Source organism: Alligator mississippiensis, chromosome 5 (assembly GCF_030867095.1).
Source record: "Alligator mississippiensis isolate rAllMis1 chromosome 5, rAllMis1, whole genome shotgun sequence".
NCBI lineage: Eukaryota > Metazoa > Chordata > Crocodylia > Alligatoridae > Alligator > Alligator mississippiensis.
The window spans coordinates 124,991,079-125,009,120 of record NC_081828.1 but is presented as its reverse complement, the minus strand read 5'-3'; the positions used below and the strand labels follow the sequence as shown (position 1 = coordinate 125,009,120).

The following is an 18,042-nucleotide window of genomic DNA, read 5'->3' as shown; positions in this document are numbered from 1 at the left end:
CCTGTTTTTCCAAATTACCATACTACAGTGATGAGAGTAATAGAAAGATCACTTGGAAGGGAGTAATTCTATATCCATTCATAAGGCTTTGTGCCATAAATAAGAGAGAGAGAAACACCAAGTAAATGATAAGGATAAAAAACCTGAGCTCCTTCTGTCCCGAGTACTAAATAGCATAGGGGTCCTATAGAAATAATAGTATGCAACCATTCAATTAGAAACCAAAGCATGTATATGCACAAAGAGACCAGAGTTGTACAGGCATTTTCTAACGTTTGACTGCTTAACTTTGCAATCTTAACAGTCTTTTAAGGTAGTTTCTGTTACTGTAGTATTGATATCAAAGTACAAAAAATTATATGCAAATATCCCCTTACTTTGAGTGCAAGAAAGAAAGGTACTTCCTTAAATCACTGGTATTAGTCAAAATGCATTGAAACAAGATATACATATAGTTTTATTAATTACATTTTTTGAAAAATACCTTTGTTAAATATGTGATTGCACACAAGGAAGCTACATTATAAGCAGTCAAAAATAGATTGTTAAAATGAGACATGTCAGGAAGCCTTCGAGTAGTAGTGCTGCCATTTTTTTCTGTGAGCAATAGTGTCTTGCAAAAATCTAGAAGCAATATTGTCTTGGAAATTTCATAATAAAGTTGTCTTCACATCTAGAGGACAAGAAAAAATCAAATACATTTTAGAACAGAGACATTTTTCTTATTTTGTTATTTTTATGGACTCAAATTAATTTTGAATAGGTAAAGTGTGATTTTAATAGAAGTCCTTTAAATACCAAGTATACAGCATGACATACTTAAAAAAAAAATCAAACTGAACATATTAGTGGGCATTTCACTTTAGCAACACTAGGAAATAACTATAAAATATTAATGAAAAAAGTAATATTGAAGAGTAACAAATACTTCAAGTGAGGATTTTGGGTACCCTCAAATTCTGACTTTTTTTTTTCTAGAGACAGAATTAGATCAAATACAATTCACACGAATAGGTTATACCCACAGGGATGTTACCCCTGTATAGCTGATGTTTATTTTTACTAAGTCTTTTTTGAAGTTAGGAATGAACTAATTTACCCATAGAATCTATTTAAGAGTTGAAAGCATAAAGAAATATACCCCTAATTACTGCCAATTCAAAGTGCAGTTGATAAAATCTGTTATATCCAGAGAAAAGACTAGGAGAAAATAATTTTCATAAAACTAGAATGACATTGAAGCCTGGGGGTGAAATTCTGGCCCCCAAGCCAATGGCAAAACAACAAACAACCCAATAACAAATTTGAATAGAACCAGTGTTTCTCCTGTGGTATATTAGAGATGAGCCTTTTGCTCCCCAAGAAAGCTAAGACCTGAAGCAAAATTTTGCAGCTGAGGTGCCTCATTGATTTAGGTCAGCACTGTATTTTGTGCCATTACATGGTGTCATTCATTTAAATCAATGGAGCTCTACTGGTTCACAGCAGCCAAGGATTTGGCTCTATAAATGTTCATAGAAGCACTCATCCACATGAGGAAATGAAGAAAAAGGACCTATGAAAATTTCTCTCGTTTTCAAACCTGCTCTGTTGATTATTTTACATACTCCACTTACAAGTTCACTGCCAGGGGTTTGTGCTTACTTTGAGTTGCTTGAATCTGGAGAGGATACTGAACTATACAAGAAACCTTCTAAAAATATATATTTTATCATATAAAGGGACTTTTTTAGACTTTTGTCATCTCAAGGTTGTGTGTAGGAGAAAGTGTGGTAAAACAAACTTGAGTCCTAGCCTAGACTTAGTAAGAAGGTTCTTGGACTTTGTGGATCGAGCTGGTCCTGGCGTTTTCCAGAACAGTTAGGTTATTATCTTTTTCTCTATTTTAATTTTATATTTTTGTCAGGAAATGTCAAAGCTGAAACTTTTCATAGAAACATAACTTTTTTGATAAAAAATTCATCAGAAAAGGTTTCTCAGGTCCTGTAGGAATTTCTGGTCAAAGTGGTAGGAAAAGTGACCTATTCCAAATTAATAAACAAGTTAGTGTTTATAATATTCATATGAGCTTTGGGAAGCTCACATTTAAATGCTTATCTTAGGGATTGGTTAAATATTTGTAATAATACAGAAAAGTTTCATACAAAAGACTAAGAGGACACACTCAGATACAAGCGGTAGCCTGATGGGCATGTGCCTGAGACATGAGAGAATGGTAGAGAAGGTGTTTTAATCTTAGCCTCCCACATGCTAAGTAATCACTCTCACAAGCAGGCTCTTGGCTATATTGGAGTGGGTAACATGCCTTCTGACTCTCTCATTTTTCACAAAACATGGTGAAGGCTCTGGGTTTTGTTCGAATGCAGAAAATATTAAGGTTTTTGAAGTTACGAGTTTCACAGGACAGAAAAATACTTCCTATTCAGTTCTACTTATGGTTACCAACCTCACCTTTGATTCCTCGATGCATTTTCATGTTTAACCTTACTGAGTAGCTCAGCAGGATGCATGCTCTCTCTGCTCTGTCTCTAGTTTTGTGTGTGTGGGGGGCACTGTACCATCCAGTCTGACACACAGTAATGCATATAGATATCCTTCTGCTTCTGACCTTACAAACTGTCCACTTCAGCACTGTCATTCTATAAATGTCCATCTGCAATCCAAGAAATGCATTTTAAATGTGGATGCAAACTTTTCTATTACTGATAAAAACCAGCGCAGCATTTTTTGCCATGCGGGGATTAGAACCGTGATAAAGTTATAGGTCTAGTAATGACACTTCAAGGCCATGTCCTTTCCTGACATGGAAAAGCAAGGAGAACACTTTGCAAAGTTTCTGCTGATGAAGGAAAGAAGGTAATTCTTCCTATTTGATAATATATGTGGAAAGTGAGAGACTGTATGATGTGGCCCACATACCCAAGTCATGTGAGTTAGCTGAAATATAAATCCTGCACCAGCTGAACTTTGCTGGTTTAATTAATGATGAAAGTCAGAACCTGCAAAACACTCTGTTTTAATAATTGTTCAAATTAATCCCTGCTTCTTAATGAACAATCCCCTTCGCTCATAGCCGATAGCACAGGTGCAGTCCAATTAAGGATACCCAAGAAAGTGAGAAGAGAGCATAGTCTGGAGAAACAGGCACAAGAGCAATTCTGCCTTCCAAGCCTGACACTGCAATCATTTGCTGTTTGACCTTGGAGAAGCCACTTCACCTCCCTATCTCAGTTTTCCCATATGTTGTATGGGGGTAGTAATGCTCATCTACCTTAACAGGTTGTGATCAATAGAAATTAGCTAATACTTGTAGAGTGCTTTGACCATGAAAAATGTACACAGTTGTTAATATATAGCACACTAATATATGGCACTTCACCCGGTCCTCCCACAGAAATGTTCATCTCTTCATTCCAAAGCCTATAGTTTTCCCCTTCCTTCTATTCATTCCACTGCATCCTTATAATACTTGATAAAATATTTACTCTTAAGAAAAAGAGCATCTAAAAAGAGCATGTAAACACTATCAGTATAACAGACTAGAGTAATTGAAGAACCAAAGAGGAATTACTTAAAGAAACTATATATTTTCAAGTTGGCAAGGCCAGATGATTCGGCTGAGAAGAATACAGGGAGAACATGAGAATATGGGGAGATCGCATTATCACAGATGGAAAGGGTAAATAAAGTGCTCATCTTTAAGAAAGGGAAGGAGGATCTGGGGCACCACAGACCAGTCAACGTCACCTCAATACCTGGAAAGATCATGGAGCAGGTCCTCGAGGAATCTCCTGTGGAACACTTAGGCCAGATCTGCATGAGATGCTGACTGCACAGCTGTTACTCCTCAGTAATTTAGTACTTGCATATCCGAGTACTAAATGACTGAACAATAATTGGTGTTACTGTACAGTAGCACCCCCACATGGCTTCCTGGTGATGCTGACTGCTCAGTAGCTTGTTACTAATGCGCAGTCAGCATCTCATGTTGATGCAGCCCTAGAGAAGGACAAGGTGTTCGAGAACAGTTAGCATGGATTCACCAAGAGCAAGTCATGCCTGACCAACCTAACTTCCTAATTTCCAGATGACAGGTTCTGTGGAATGGGGAGAACAATGGATGGGATATACCTTGCCTTTAGCAAGGCTTTTGACACTGTCTCCTACAACAGTCTAAGGAAATAGAGACTAGATGAAGGTGCTGTAAAGTGGATTTCATAATTGATTGGATCTTCAGGTTCAAAAAGTTCATCCATGACCCAATATCTACTTAGGAAGAGGTATCAAGTAGAGATCCCCAGGGTATGCCCTGGGTCTAGTGTTGCTTCATATCTTCATTAATGATTTGGGTGATGGTATTGAGTGCACATTTAGCAAATTTTCAGATTACATGAAGTTGGGTTGCAGACATTTTGGAAGGTAGGGCTAAGATCAAGAATGACTGGAATGGACTGGGAATATGGTCCACAATGAATCAGATAAGATTCAACAAAGGATAAGTGCAAAGTCTTGCACTTGGAAGAGAATAATTACATACAAAAATTCAGACTGGGGAATGATGAGCTAGGCTGCAGTATTGCAGAAAAGGACCTAGGGTTTACAGTGGACTAGAAGCTGGAAAAAAAAAAAAAAAACCAAGCCAATAGCACACTGGGTTGTATACTGGAACATACTGAAGTCCCTCTTGTAAATCAAGGGAAGTGATTCTTCTGCTGTATTCAGCACTGGTGAAGTCTTACTTGGAGTCCTGTGTCCAGTTTTGGACTCCACATTTCAAGAAGAACATGGATAGTTTGGAAAGAGTCCTGCAGGGATTGATAAAAATGAGGCCTGGGAAGTAAGATTTATGAGAATAAAGCTAAAAAGAACCAGTTTATTTAGTCTGGAAAAGAGAAGACTGAGGGGAAATTTCATAGCAATCTTCAAATACAGGAAAGGTGATTACAGAGAGGATGGAAATGGGCAGAACTTTCTGATGCCCCCTGCTTTTGAGGGTGGTCAAGCACTGGAACAGACTGCCTAGAGAAACTGTGGAATCTCCATCCATGGAAATTTTCAAGGTCAGGTTGGACAGAAACCTGGTTGGGATGGTTTAGTCAAGGATAAGCCTGCCTTGAACAGGGGGCTGGACTAAATGACCTTGTGACCAGCCCTACTTTCCTATGATCTCTCTAGATAGAGCTTGGTGCCACTCTGTGATTAGCAACAGCATGGATCTCAGCAGAGGGCCACCAGTCTTCCATATTTGAGGTCAAATGGGTATCCCTTTTAATTTTCAGTCAGAGATCCAAGTTCTTCTGGACTTTCACTATACAATTTTTAAAAGCTAATTTTACATTGGATTGTATTAAAATCCACACCATATTTTCCATGTATTTAGTAAAATATTTATTATTGAAATCAATAGGATTTCTACCTATTTATTCTGGAGATAAGTGTGGCCTTAAGATATCTTGAAAAATATTTCTCCGTGCATTTTATGTGAAGTTAGTTTTACATGCTCTAATACTTACAAAAGGATCCTACCACCTTTCAGACAGAATATATCTATCATCTTATCTTTAGTTCAGTTTTACAGCATGTTGATATATTAGGAAATGGCGTAGTGCTCTACACTCTGATTTCAAACACTGAAACCACAGGTTGAGAGGGAACAACTTACCACTTCCATCTCCTAAGGTACTCTATAGAGGTCAGCAGAGGTTATTGTGTGTGGCTCTTTTAGATAAGACATCTCTATGAACTTCAAAAGCTTTGATGTGATGTGTTAAATAGATCCCTTTACATTAACTTATGTTCTTTACAGTATCATAAAGGGTGCTGATAGACATGCAGCTCCCTGCTGTAACTCATGGTGCTTTACAAAAAGTGCCATGAGTTATAGCGACCACCCCTTTCATTCCCCTGACCCAGTAGATATTTGCTGTTGGGTCAGAAAGGTGGAGGATTGAGCTCCAATTTGGAGACAATCCAGGAGGAGCTGCATGTCTGTAGCCTCTCTCCCTTAGCCCTGGCCCATCCCAGCATGCTGTCTTCAGGGAAGAGGGGAAAAGGGACGGAAGGGAGTTTGGACTGGGGTTTACCCAGCCTACTCTGGAGTGGGGATGAGTAGATTGGAGCCCTCCCTGGATGGCTCCAATCCAGCTACCCCAACTCCAGCGCAGGCTGGGCAAACCCCAGCCTGAGCTCCCTCCCTTCCCTTCCCTCCCTCCATCCCTCCCCCTTCAGAAGACCAGCCTCAATCTGACAGAAGTTAATGAAGGCAATCCACTTTGGACCATCTTCATCTGAAACCTCATGTAATAAGGGTTAATTTACCATGCAATTGGGCACTTTTAAAGTGCTCTGCAGCTGTGCACTTCTGTCAAGGCATAGCTGTAGAGTGCTTTCAAGGTGCCAATCGTGCAACAAATGTCACTTCTGTCAGCACCCAAAGTGACTGTAAACAAATTTAAGGGGCTCGAATGTGGAGGAGTTTATCAATCCCATTCAAATTTGGCTCCCAGACCATTTACTTTTAGCAGTAAGTTTTGCCCAATTTTATCAGACAGAATGACCACTTGCCCCATTATTTTGTCATGATGTTTAGTTATCATGAAGTGGCTACATTTTAGTGGTCACTGGTGATGTGCATATGTATGTGTACATGTACTTACTGAGCCACATCCTGCAATAGCTGTTATAGATGCTCATGGCCACTTGCAGAAATGAGCCAATATTTTATGAAGCAGTTTGGGATTAGAAGTGCTATAGATATATAAAATAGTGGAGATTGTGGTAAACATATTTAAGGTATTTGATTCTTAGGGATGAATTTACAAAAAGCAGGCTACCTAGATTCGCATGCATTCATCTCTCTTCCTCTTGGTCTCTGTTTCAACACATGCACATTGCTACAATTACTTATAACAAGTAATTAATTGTTATAGATGCTTGTGTTACATATAGATTTTCAGCTCTTCTTTTGTTTCCTTTAGATTATTGGAACAATTCCACTGATGCCTAATCCAGTCCCATCCAACCAGGCACCAGGCGGAGCTCAGGGCCTTCAAGTGCAGCCAATTACTCCACAGTTATTGACCAATGCCCAGGGTCAGATCATTGCTACAGTCATTGGAAACCAAATACTACCAGTGATCAACACCCAGGGAATAACACTATCACCACTCAAACCAGGCCAACAGGTAAATTATCTCTCTTCTGAATTATTTAAAAAATAGTTGCAGTGAAATAACCATCTGCTCATCCTTCTCTTTCACAGTCTTTTTGAAATCTCCCCCTTGTATTACCATTCAGTGTACTGCCATGAAAGATATATTTTAATCATTATTAGACCCATCCATCAGCTTATCCAGGTTACAAAAAAAGAATTTGAGTATTCAGTCTTGTTTTCCTTTCTTAAAAGGCTTCAACTGGTAATATGTTATTTTGAAAGGAAAACTTTCCTAAAACTGAATAAAAAGGTCAGCAGTCTGCTTGTACTTAGATTGCCCACTGGACTAGTGTGGCTGACGTACTCACACCACTTTCTTGTGTACCAACAGCACACAAGGGAGTGATGCATCTCCCATCACATCTGGCTCCCCTCCTCAAACAGCTATTTACTGAATGGAGTGACTTATTTTAAAAGTGCTTCCATAACGTGAGAGTGGAAGAATACAGCAAGGTCAATTTTATTATAAACAGAAAAAAGAATATTTTATTCATTAATCTTCTCCATTAGGGAAAATTAGAAACAGAGGTGTTTGTAAACACACAGAAAAGCAAGAGAAAGGCCTTTGAGACAAATTGTCATTCAATTTAACATACCATGCAATCCACAAATTTCCAGAGAGATGTAGGAAAGATTTCTACAGTTCATTAAATCCTTCACTATCGTCTAGTACAGTAAAGGTAAGATTAATTAGTTCTTGCCATGTTTAGAAAGCAAAGAAATGAAATGCCATCTGAGCTAAAACCTTTTCATCTGGAGAAGGAAAACCTAAGTGGAAAAAAAAACAATGCAATGATGTTGAGGTGCAATTGTCAAAACAAAACACATTTTCAAAGGATTAAGTCATTTGAATGGTCAGGTTGTTATTATTGTTACTGTTATTGATCATTTCTTTGTTTCCTAGCCATCAAAAAGTTATTCCCTTCTCTCCTCAAATCTTAGTTGGCTGCCCCCCCCTCCTTTTTTTGTTAAATTTCAGCATACAGTGAACTCTAGGGGTATGTCTACACTGAAGCAGTGGCATACTATGACAGAGGCAGCCTGAGGCATATCCTATGCACCCACTCTTGCTCACATACCCCAAGCCCTGAATTGTACCACTGAGGCATCTCCAGGGCTGTCCCCAATGGCCATTCTTAAGCATGCCAAAGGCCAAGCTCTCAAGAACAGTCCCAGAGCTATTCAGTGGGACCAGGTATATAGACTAGGCCTGTGCAAAGCGGCAAGTATTCACTTCGGATTCAGCTGATTTGGAGAACAGTGATTTGATTTGGAGGCTTGAATCACTGTCTGGATTTGATCGGCCAAATCAGATCCAAAAGATTTGGCGCCGCTTCAGAAATTCAGCCATAAACTAAACAGGCAACTGACAAAGCTGTCTCCACCTAGTAAGTCTGTTGGGGTTGCGGGAGGGGGAGGGAAGAGGCGTGGGGAGGGAGGGATTGGGGCTGGGGCAGGGGGGTGCATTACTCGGAGGAGGGGGGCAGACGCAGTGGGGAGGGCAGGATGTGGGCGCTGCTTACTCCGGGAGGAAGTGGCAGCAGGGCATAGCCTCCGCTCCCAGTGCTGCTGCACCCGTATCCCATACTGTCTCCCCCGAGAGCAGAGATAGACCACTGCAGAGTGCTTTTGAAACTGCCCCCCCCCCAAAGAACTTTGGACAGAGAGGTATGTAAATAGCACAGGCCATCCATGCCCTTCTACTGCAGAGCCTGAACATGGATTAGGAAACTCAGCAGTGGATTAGGAAACTTCCATCTAGGAACACAGATTAGGAAACTTCCTTCTAATCAGTCTATCAAGGGGACAGAGATTCTCCCCATAACCCAACACCCTACTTAGGAGTAAGAGTCACAAAAGCCAGTCTCTTCAGATCCCCTGTGAAATTCAGGAGTCTTAGGACAGCTATGGAACACAAGGGTCTTTTGGCAGAAGCCTAAACAAAGCTAAATTCTGTTCGCCTCCATGGCACTACAGCTCACTGCAAAGCCATACTCCCATAGGCCTCATCCTGACTGTTACAGACTATTCAAAATAGTGCTGCAAGTGGGGATTAGATTCAAAATACTGAAATTATGGGACTGCATATGATGCTGGTCCCAGATATATACTTGAATAATGAAAATGAAACTTAAAAAGCAAATAAGTGGGTCCTCAAGTGGATTTTACTTTCAAAGGAGAAATACAGGGTTTTTTAAGATTAAAGTTAAGCTTTACATAAGATCAATTGCTTAGGACCCATTCTTGTTTTTATTCAAACTCCTGAGTATTAGTAGGCCACCAAACAATTCCATTTAGAAATATCATCCTACCTTAAAATTATTATAATCTGGCGAAGAATATTGTCCTGAATTTAGACTTAAAAAATAAAACAAGTACAAAATCACCAGAATATGAAAAATACTATAAAATCTCTATTTTGATAGGAGCTACAGAAAAATCTTTCTATGTGTTTGTGCTCCCTCTACTGGCACTCAAGGTTTTAACTAAAGGCTGCTACTAAAGGCATTGGGAGTTTTGCCATCCTTATCCCTCATTCAGAATTGAGGGATAAGGACTTGGTACTGCATGGGGATGATGCTGATCCATAGCTGAAGAAGCAAATGAGATGTAACCAGATTGATGGTTGGGCAATTTGAAGTGAATGAGATTAAATGAACCATAAATCAGTACTGAATGTATCCTATTGTCTACGACATTTAGAGTAACAAGTTTGACTAATCCTATGTTATAAGGCCTGACTTCTGGAAGAACTAAGTACTAACAACTGCAGTACAAAAACTGAATATATTCACAATCTTTGAAGATCAAGCTATACCATATTTGCAGGGTAATTTTCAAGTTTCTTAAAAAGTATTGGAAAGGAAACAACAAACCAATCACCCTTTTTTTGAGGCCTGAAAGTATAAAAAAGGAATAAATTAAATAAAAGTGATATAGTAAAATGCAGGGATTACAGCCAGTCTCAGTTCATCATGCAACTTTATCATCCTTTTGGAAATTCAGCAGTAAAAAGACTTTGCAGATTGTGTCAGGTACTTTTGTGCCCTATGCTGGGACTAGATCCAGGTGATGGTTAACCCAATCAGTCTTGGTAATAGCTCTGAGGTTTCCTTTGACTTTTTCAGTAGACCAGTGTATGGTCATATAAATGACTTTGGCCCTTTGGATTTTCTCAATACATATGAGTCCATTACAAACTGCAGTCAGGAACAGCCTTTTTTACTTTCATTTTGAGATAAACAGAAGTCTCTTTTCCTAGACTATATGTGGGATTTTCATTTCCAACACGCTGGTATCTCATTTGAGAATTGATATTCATTACAATCATGCATAATAGTAATAGTAATCATGCATAATTACTATAGTAATAGTAATAGTAAAGTTCATTGTTTTGCCATACACCAGAAATACCATCTTTACAGACATTTTCTGTTCCAAATGTTGTGTTAAAAATACTAGACCAAATTTGGATCTGTGGTAAATAATTTGTAGTGTAAGACAGCAGCACAGGGCTCAGTCATGCCATCACTGTAAGTGCTTATATTGAAAGATAATAAATCTTCCTCTAAATAGTCTACAGTCTAAATGGATAAGATAGACAAAGGATAAAAGAAAAAAAGTATTACCCCCTTCTACAGGAGGAAAATTGAGGAAGCAGATGTTCAAAAATATGAGATATTCAAAAATATTTCAGTGATTTTAGAAGGAAAAATTGCATTAAAAATTCCCATTCTAAAAATGTTGCCCAAAAAAATAGAACTCAGGGACAGACCCAGGAATGGATCCAACGTGTGAGCCCAGTGCTGCACACGAATGTAAGTTCTTCAGTGGAGTTCCCTCACATGCACACCAGAATCTGGTCTTTAAGTAGGCAGCCTCTGAAGGAGCTAGTTTGGGTCTCAGAAGGGGTATAGCTATATTAACACAGACGTGCACCCAAGCAAATACACTCCGTTTCACAGCCTGGGTAGCATACCAAACTGAAATGACTATATAGCTTCTAGTACTCAAAGTAACTAATTTAGAGCCTGCTTGTGTATCTTTGCATGGCAAAGACAACATATCCTTAATTGCTTTTGAAACTTTACCCTTAATGATTATCATGTCTGCCGAGCATGACAACTTATAGCCCCTGCACATTGTTTTTAGCCTAAGGCATCTACGGTTCTTTTTGGTTATTGATATGAATGTCTTGCCAAGCTCTTGGTTTCAATTATGTCATGCAGCAATAAATTCTACAGTTAACTATCTCTTGTGTAAAATAGTTTCCTTTTGCCAGTTCTAAAATGTTGCTTTTTAATTTCACTGGGGGGTCCTTTGTTCAATTATGAGAGAGAAAATAGCTTCCAGTTTATGTTCTTTAAACTACTTTTTTACATATGTATTTCTATCAGGATATCACCTATGTATTTCTTTTCTGAGCTCCATGCAGTAGTTGCAGTTTCAAAGTTTTTACCTTTTCAAAGATATTACCAGTCTAAGTAGTATTACATATCCCTATAATGAGAACTCTACCAGTTCTGTAATAACTTGCCAAACAGGAAAAATATTTAAACTGTACTTATTATAGTCCTCATCTTTTTTAATCTTTCTTCATAAATAACACTTATTGTGTATCTAATCATTTTCATTGCCCTTCTCTCAACCCTTTCAATTTCTACAATAACCTCTCGGAGATAGTGCGATCAGAACTGAATGCAGTAATCACAGGGAGGATACATCTTCCATGTACATAATGGCATTATAATATTTTCAGTATTATTCTCTGTCCTTATCTTAATGCAACCTAACATCTTGCTTGCTTTTTTAACAACATTGTTCATTCAGTAGGTGTTTTCAGTGAGTAGTCCACTGTGACACACAGGTTTTTTTCCTGATTATTACATCTAATTTAGAGCCCAGCAATATGTGAGAGTTGCTTAAATTATTCATTCTAATGTGCACCAACTTACACTTATCTACTTTGCATTCTGTCAGAAAGTTCCCAGGTTCTGTAGTTTAGCTAGATCCTTCTGTAGTCCTCTCAGTCTGTTATTTGTGTCACTTACAGTTTTAACCTCATCAGTGCACCATATCCGCTAGCTCTTTGTTAAAAAAAAATTCAAGTTGTCTTAGTGTGAATCTAGGCATCAGCAGTAGCCTGCTTCCATGAGAGAACTGATCATTTATGCCAACTCCTAATATTATATTTTTTGGGTATCTCTTCATATTCCAGGGCAGAACTTCATCCTGTGCCCATTGAACTACTTAGGTTCCTCTTGTGAGGGACTTTAAGAAAGTCCACATCATAAGGATGAGCTTTTCTTTCATTCAAAAAGACGAGTTTGTCATACCCATCTGTTAGCGTTGTAACATATTTTCCAACTTGGAGGCCCTATCTCTAGAGACTGGTTTCATCACTCCCACCATTACAAAACTCTAATCAAAACTGACTGATACAGGAGAACTTGGCCAATGAATTTCATTCCTAAATGGGCCAAAAATCTTCTAATATCCACTTGGGTTCAAAACACTCTCCAGTTCATATGTCATTTTAACCCAACATTACTCAGGGGTGGTGCCATTTTAACCACTTGCTGGCCCACAAAACAAAGGCACCTACAAGGCCTGTATTATTTTCCATTCTGCTTCAGCTGAGATTTGTTCCCTTTGCATATAACTAATTTTGAATTGTCTACAATGATTACCAGAACTTTTAATATTTCATTGCATCTTAAAGCATTAGCAGCTCTAAGCTCACACCCAAAAAAGTGTGCTACAAATCAGCATTCTCCTACCTATGATGCACCTCCTTCTTTCTGTAATTTGCTAGCATATTCCAAATTAGCTGTGGTTGGCAGGCTACGGACAGCTCTCAGAAGAGACTCTTTGTATATCTGCTTTCTTCTTTGTATATCTGTTTTTCAGATGTCAGGCCAAGAGAGTTTTCTTTCTGCCACCTCTACCTACCACATCCTATCTCATTATTACAAGTGCATGTAATCCCTTGTTTTCTTCTTTCGCATTAAAATATAACTTACTCTCAGTCATCTCTTCTCTGCTGTGCTCTTGTCGCTTTGTTGCTGTCTTGTTTTATGAGGACTGTGCTCGTTCACTGTGTTTGCACACAGGCATGACTTTCTTCCTTTGGTTTTCATAATATCTGTTTTCTAGTATGCGGATGCTAATTTTTATCCTCTCTTCTTTTGCACATCTGTATCACTGGCACGTTGATGACATTTTCCACAGCCCTTCCACCAATCACCTGAATGAAATACTGGTGCAATTTTAGGGTACAAATAGTTTTGTCCATTATCCCAATTTTACAGTGGTAGAATGAGACCACAAAATACATACTAAAGTTCACATAAGGAGTTCAAAAGTCTGGATTGATACATTAGATTAATGCATTCCCCATATAATGCCACTTCCCAGATAGCCCTCGCACAGTCTGTGTGAACAGTGTCTGTAAAGACCTCCTATAATATGCTATCCAGACATAAAAAATTTATAAGCATCAACTTTCATATTTTGAAATGCCAGTGGGCTTCGTTCTTCAGTCAGATTCACGCATATAAAAATCTTACTCCTGAGCAGGCTTACAAATGAGCCTAAGTTTGCATGTACATGGGTATGCTTGCAGGACCAGATCCTTCATCAGAATAGAACAGGATGTTGCTTAGCTGTTTGCATTTGCTTAGATTTAGGTAGGCATGTTAAAAATGGGTTGTTGTAAACAGTGCTTGAGGTGAGCCTGTGGTAGCTTAATTTTTTATGCATTTTGGTCTGAGGTTTATGCATATGGGTTTGTCAAAAGTTTTCTGTGGAAACAATTAAGATAAGTATTATTATGACATTCAACAGAGGTGGGGCTTTTTTGAGAAGGGAGAGAAGAAAAATCCTTCTGCTTTCCACAGAAAATTTCTATTTTTCATCCAAAATCTTGCGTATCTAAAAAACCACAGTGTTGTTACAGAGAACTGAAGCATAGCTTCAGAAATGGTGCAATGTTGTCTTATGGCAGCTGTAGTTCAGGTTCCTCATACTCTTGTTCTTTTCTATGGGTAAAGCCCACTTCTGGACTTCCCCTTCCATGATGCACCAAGGTCATGTGACTGCTATGATGCATCATCTCCCCCAACCAAGATGAAAAACAATGGTGGGAGATATAGTCTAACTAGGATACTCAGTCTGTTGAAGAGAAGAGAAATCTGAGACACCTGAACTATAGCTCCCCACAAGGCACTAGGTTGGTGTGTGGTAGAGAGGGGGCCTTTCAAAATCAAAATATTTTATATTGGTTTTTCACAAATGAGCCATGCAATTTGCTCAAAACAATTTAATCCTTCAAAATACAATATAACAACTACAATTGTCTATTTTTAAATCACAAAAAATACATTTATTTTTTAACTATTCTGGCTATTCCTCCAATACATATTACTATTGTTGCCCTCTCCACCCCTTTATACTTGTAACAGGTTGACCTCCCCAGTGGCATTTTTTTCTTTTTTTGCCTATAAGGGACACCCCTGAAGTCCCTTAATGTTTAATTTCTCTCGCTCATCTCATATCCTGCCTTTACTCTCCTGCCATGTCTTGATGTAAATATTATTTAGATGTTCTTACAAGCAGGAGACTACCTATTGTAATTCTATGTTGGGGTTCTCAGCCACCATGAGCCTTGTCCTTCATCATTTTCTAGCTAGGCCTACCAGTCTAAACCCACCAGATAGGGTTTGATGCCAAGGCTCTAGCTCCTCAATCCTCTCAGGGCCCTCCTCTTGTTTTCAATCTAGAGCCTAGGCTTTCTAGCCCAGAGGCCTGTCCACTGAGCACAAAGCCAGCAGGCTGCAAGTTCCAGTCTGGGCAGCAGCCTAAAGCTCCCACTGCCCACAGGCACCCTTTCCTTTAGCTCGGGCTACTAACCAAGATCCCCCCACTGGGATCCGGCTTAAAAGTCCTGCAACCAGCTCTGAGATACAGGCCCTATACAGCTGCACACTCTAGTGCACTAGGCCCTTTGGCTTTTTATGACTGTGCTCAAGGTGCTAAAGAGGTCTCCTCCTCCCTTACAGCTTCTACCACAAACCACCAGTGTCAATCAATCAAAAATTATAAACAGTATGTCCCTGGGCTATAACCTCCACAAAAAAATAATTAAAAGCAGTATGCCAGTTTACATTTTTCCTGGGCTCTGTGCTTCTGCTTCCCACTGTCTGTTACGGTTTTTCTTTTGGGGCTGCCGCCACTTCTCTGAAAATCCTCAGTAGCCCCCCTCCCACAGCAGCTGGACAGGTCACCAAGCCTCTCTGTGGAGCTCTTATACACAAACTCCTTCCCCCCTTGGCTGCTGGCCCCAACTACTGCTAAACCCAAGGTTTTTATAGTTCTGGCCTGCCCCCTTCCGATCACCTGACTAGCTGGCCAGGCTCAGCTTTTACCCTGCCAGCAGTCTGTGCTCAGAAAGTTCTGGTCTTAAAGGGACCGGCCTGCTTTTTGATAACAGGGCTAGGGTTCCCTGTTACAATATTCTATGGTTATTGGACCATAATTTGCCCTCAGTTTTATCCAGACTCTTTCTAAAGTCAGTAACAGTTCTGCTTGCAGACTAGGAGAAGATTTATTCACTCATCTTGTTCTTTATTTCCATTCTTCTCATCTAAGTCTTTCCCAACTTCTTGCAATTCTGCAGTATAGAATTAATTGTTTCAAAGCTTTCTGGGGCAGCACACAACCTGATCCACTTCACCTGTGGCCCTTATGACAACCGTCAGCCATTCCAAGTATAGGGAAAATACAATTCACAATAATTTAAGAAACAAAATTCAGATTTTTAGACCTAAACCTACCCTCTTGTTCATGGGTATAGATTGTAGCTGTGTTGGTCTAAGGACATAGGCAGACAAGGTTCTTCGGGTAAATCTGATATCTTTTATTAGACCAACTCAAATATTGTGTAGTAGTCAGAGGATTGTAGATGTTTAGTCCTCTGGGAATGATGTTGTGTTTCTTGCGTAGGCTTAGAAAATATATGTCACTGTTGAGTTTGGCTTCTTTCTTTTTCCTGTTGTACTGTTTCCATTTCAAATGGCAAAATTCGATGTGTTCCATGTTACAGGGGTGTAGATTGTAGCCGTGTTCATCTAAGGACACAGGCAGACAAGGTTCTTTGGGTAAATCTGATATCTTTTGTAAGACCAACTCAAATAATCCTCTTGTTTATGGCATAAATCAAACCCCACTCATGATAGTAGCAAGTACAGTTGATGTAAGAAAAATAAAATCAGACCCTTTACATTTATATAGTGTATTCCAATGAAATATTATGCTGCATTTGATGTTTTTCATATTCATCCTATTTCTTTGCTTGTAGCCTATACATATATCCCTGCCAGATACTGATCAGTGTTGCATATAGTAATCATTCTTGGTATGCCTACTATATCCACCTACACACAAAGTGGCACTTACAACAACAGCTTCTATAATTTTGCATAGCCTTCTGTCTTTGGATGCAAGATGTACAACAGTCATAAATAAATATCATATCATACATACAAGTCCAAAATTGGGAAAGCATCATCTCTTGCTAGTTTGAATTGATTCTGTCATCTAGAATCTAATTCATGATCTAATCATCACATCCCTTTAGGACTATTTCAGAAATGGAAATTGTAGTGAATGAAAATAGAGAGGGAGTGTTTTCATGCCATTCCATGCTACCGAAAAGCATCATTGTTCTACAACATTTACAGATGACTCATTGCACCAGTAAACTGTGGTTTTCACAGGAAACAGTGTGGAAGTGAGAGATAATGGAGTCTACTCTCAGCCTACAGGCATGACTTCAGTATGAGTAACCCTCCAGCCCCTACAGCAGGGGTGGGCAAAATGCAGCCCGCTGGCCAGATGCAACCCACTAAGCCATTCTATCTGGCCCGTGGGGCCCCTAAAAAAATCAGAAAATTGTTAATCTGCCCCGGGCTGCCTGTCATGCAACCCTCGATGGCTTGCCAAAACTCAGTAAGCGGTCCTCCACCCAAAATAATTGCCTGCCCCTGCCATACAGGGACTGAAACAGAAGCTAACAACAAATAAACATTTTTCAGATGGGGGTGCCCTGTCCAAGAACCTGTAGGACTACTGACCAAAAGACTATACAGTTTCCTGTGTCCAGACCTACTCCTGAAAACACTACTATATCATGATTTATTCAGAACAGACAGAAAGCATGTCTTCCACATACAGAGGATGCAAAATTCTCCTCAACCTCCCACCATTACCGTTGTAGTTCTGCTGCCTCAGGGATCTTCCACAGACCCTTTATTCAAGGGCAAAATCTGCCATAAAAAAATCTTAAAAGGTGTTTGACATATTAAAATCTTGAAAAGTTGAACATGTTGTGTTCCCATTTTCCCTATCACTATAACTCTGATAGTGCTTGTAGTTCTTTCAAGACAATCCAATTGTTTAAATAAACCTCTAGACTGTGAAATTCTTTTGGGTTTTGATCCATAAGGAAATCATAATAGGCCAGAGCTGCTAGACTGACTGATACAAATGAATTCATTTATTATTAAAGGATACCCCAAAGTGGTCTGATTTTTTTCCCAGTTTTGAATAGTTGTTTCCCAGTTTTGAATTCTATGAGAAAGCAAAAAAAGGTTCAGTGTATTCAACAGGAGGTGGTTCATCACCTTGGATTTGATCAGAAAAATAAGTATCCATTCTTTTGCGTACTTTAATTGTTTCTTTGTTTTTCTATGTGTATACTGCATATTTCAGGTGCTATTAGAGAAGCCGAAGATACCCTTTACCTGAAGATACTTGTTCTGTAAAACAAA

At 39.2% G+C, this 18,042-nt stretch overlaps 1 protein-coding gene and 1 long non-coding RNA gene across 3 annotated transcripts in view; one reads left to right on the top strand and one right to left on the bottom strand.

The window, feature by feature from the left end:
• The window catches only part of POU6F2 (POU class 6 homeobox 2), a 348,304-nt gene that overhangs the window by 315,178 nt on the left and 15,084 nt on the right, over positions 1 to 18,042 (top strand). For both annotated transcript variants that reach the window (XM_019483391.2, XM_059728668.1), the window contains exon 6: positions 6,978 to 7,184. In XM_019483391.2, coding sequence (XP_019338936.1) covers positions 6,978 to 7,184 — 207 coding nt within the window. The remainder of the gene's footprint in view (positions 1 to 6,977; positions 7,185 to 18,042) is intronic.
• On the bottom strand, positions 430 to 17,881 carry LOC109282232 (uncharacterized). Its single transcript, XR_002089161.2, has 3 exons — positions 16,048 to 17,881; positions 13,237 to 13,460; positions 430 to 673 (listed from the first exon to the last, which is right to left on the bottom strand). It is a non-coding gene; the product is annotated as an uncharacterized LOC109282232 (long non-coding RNA).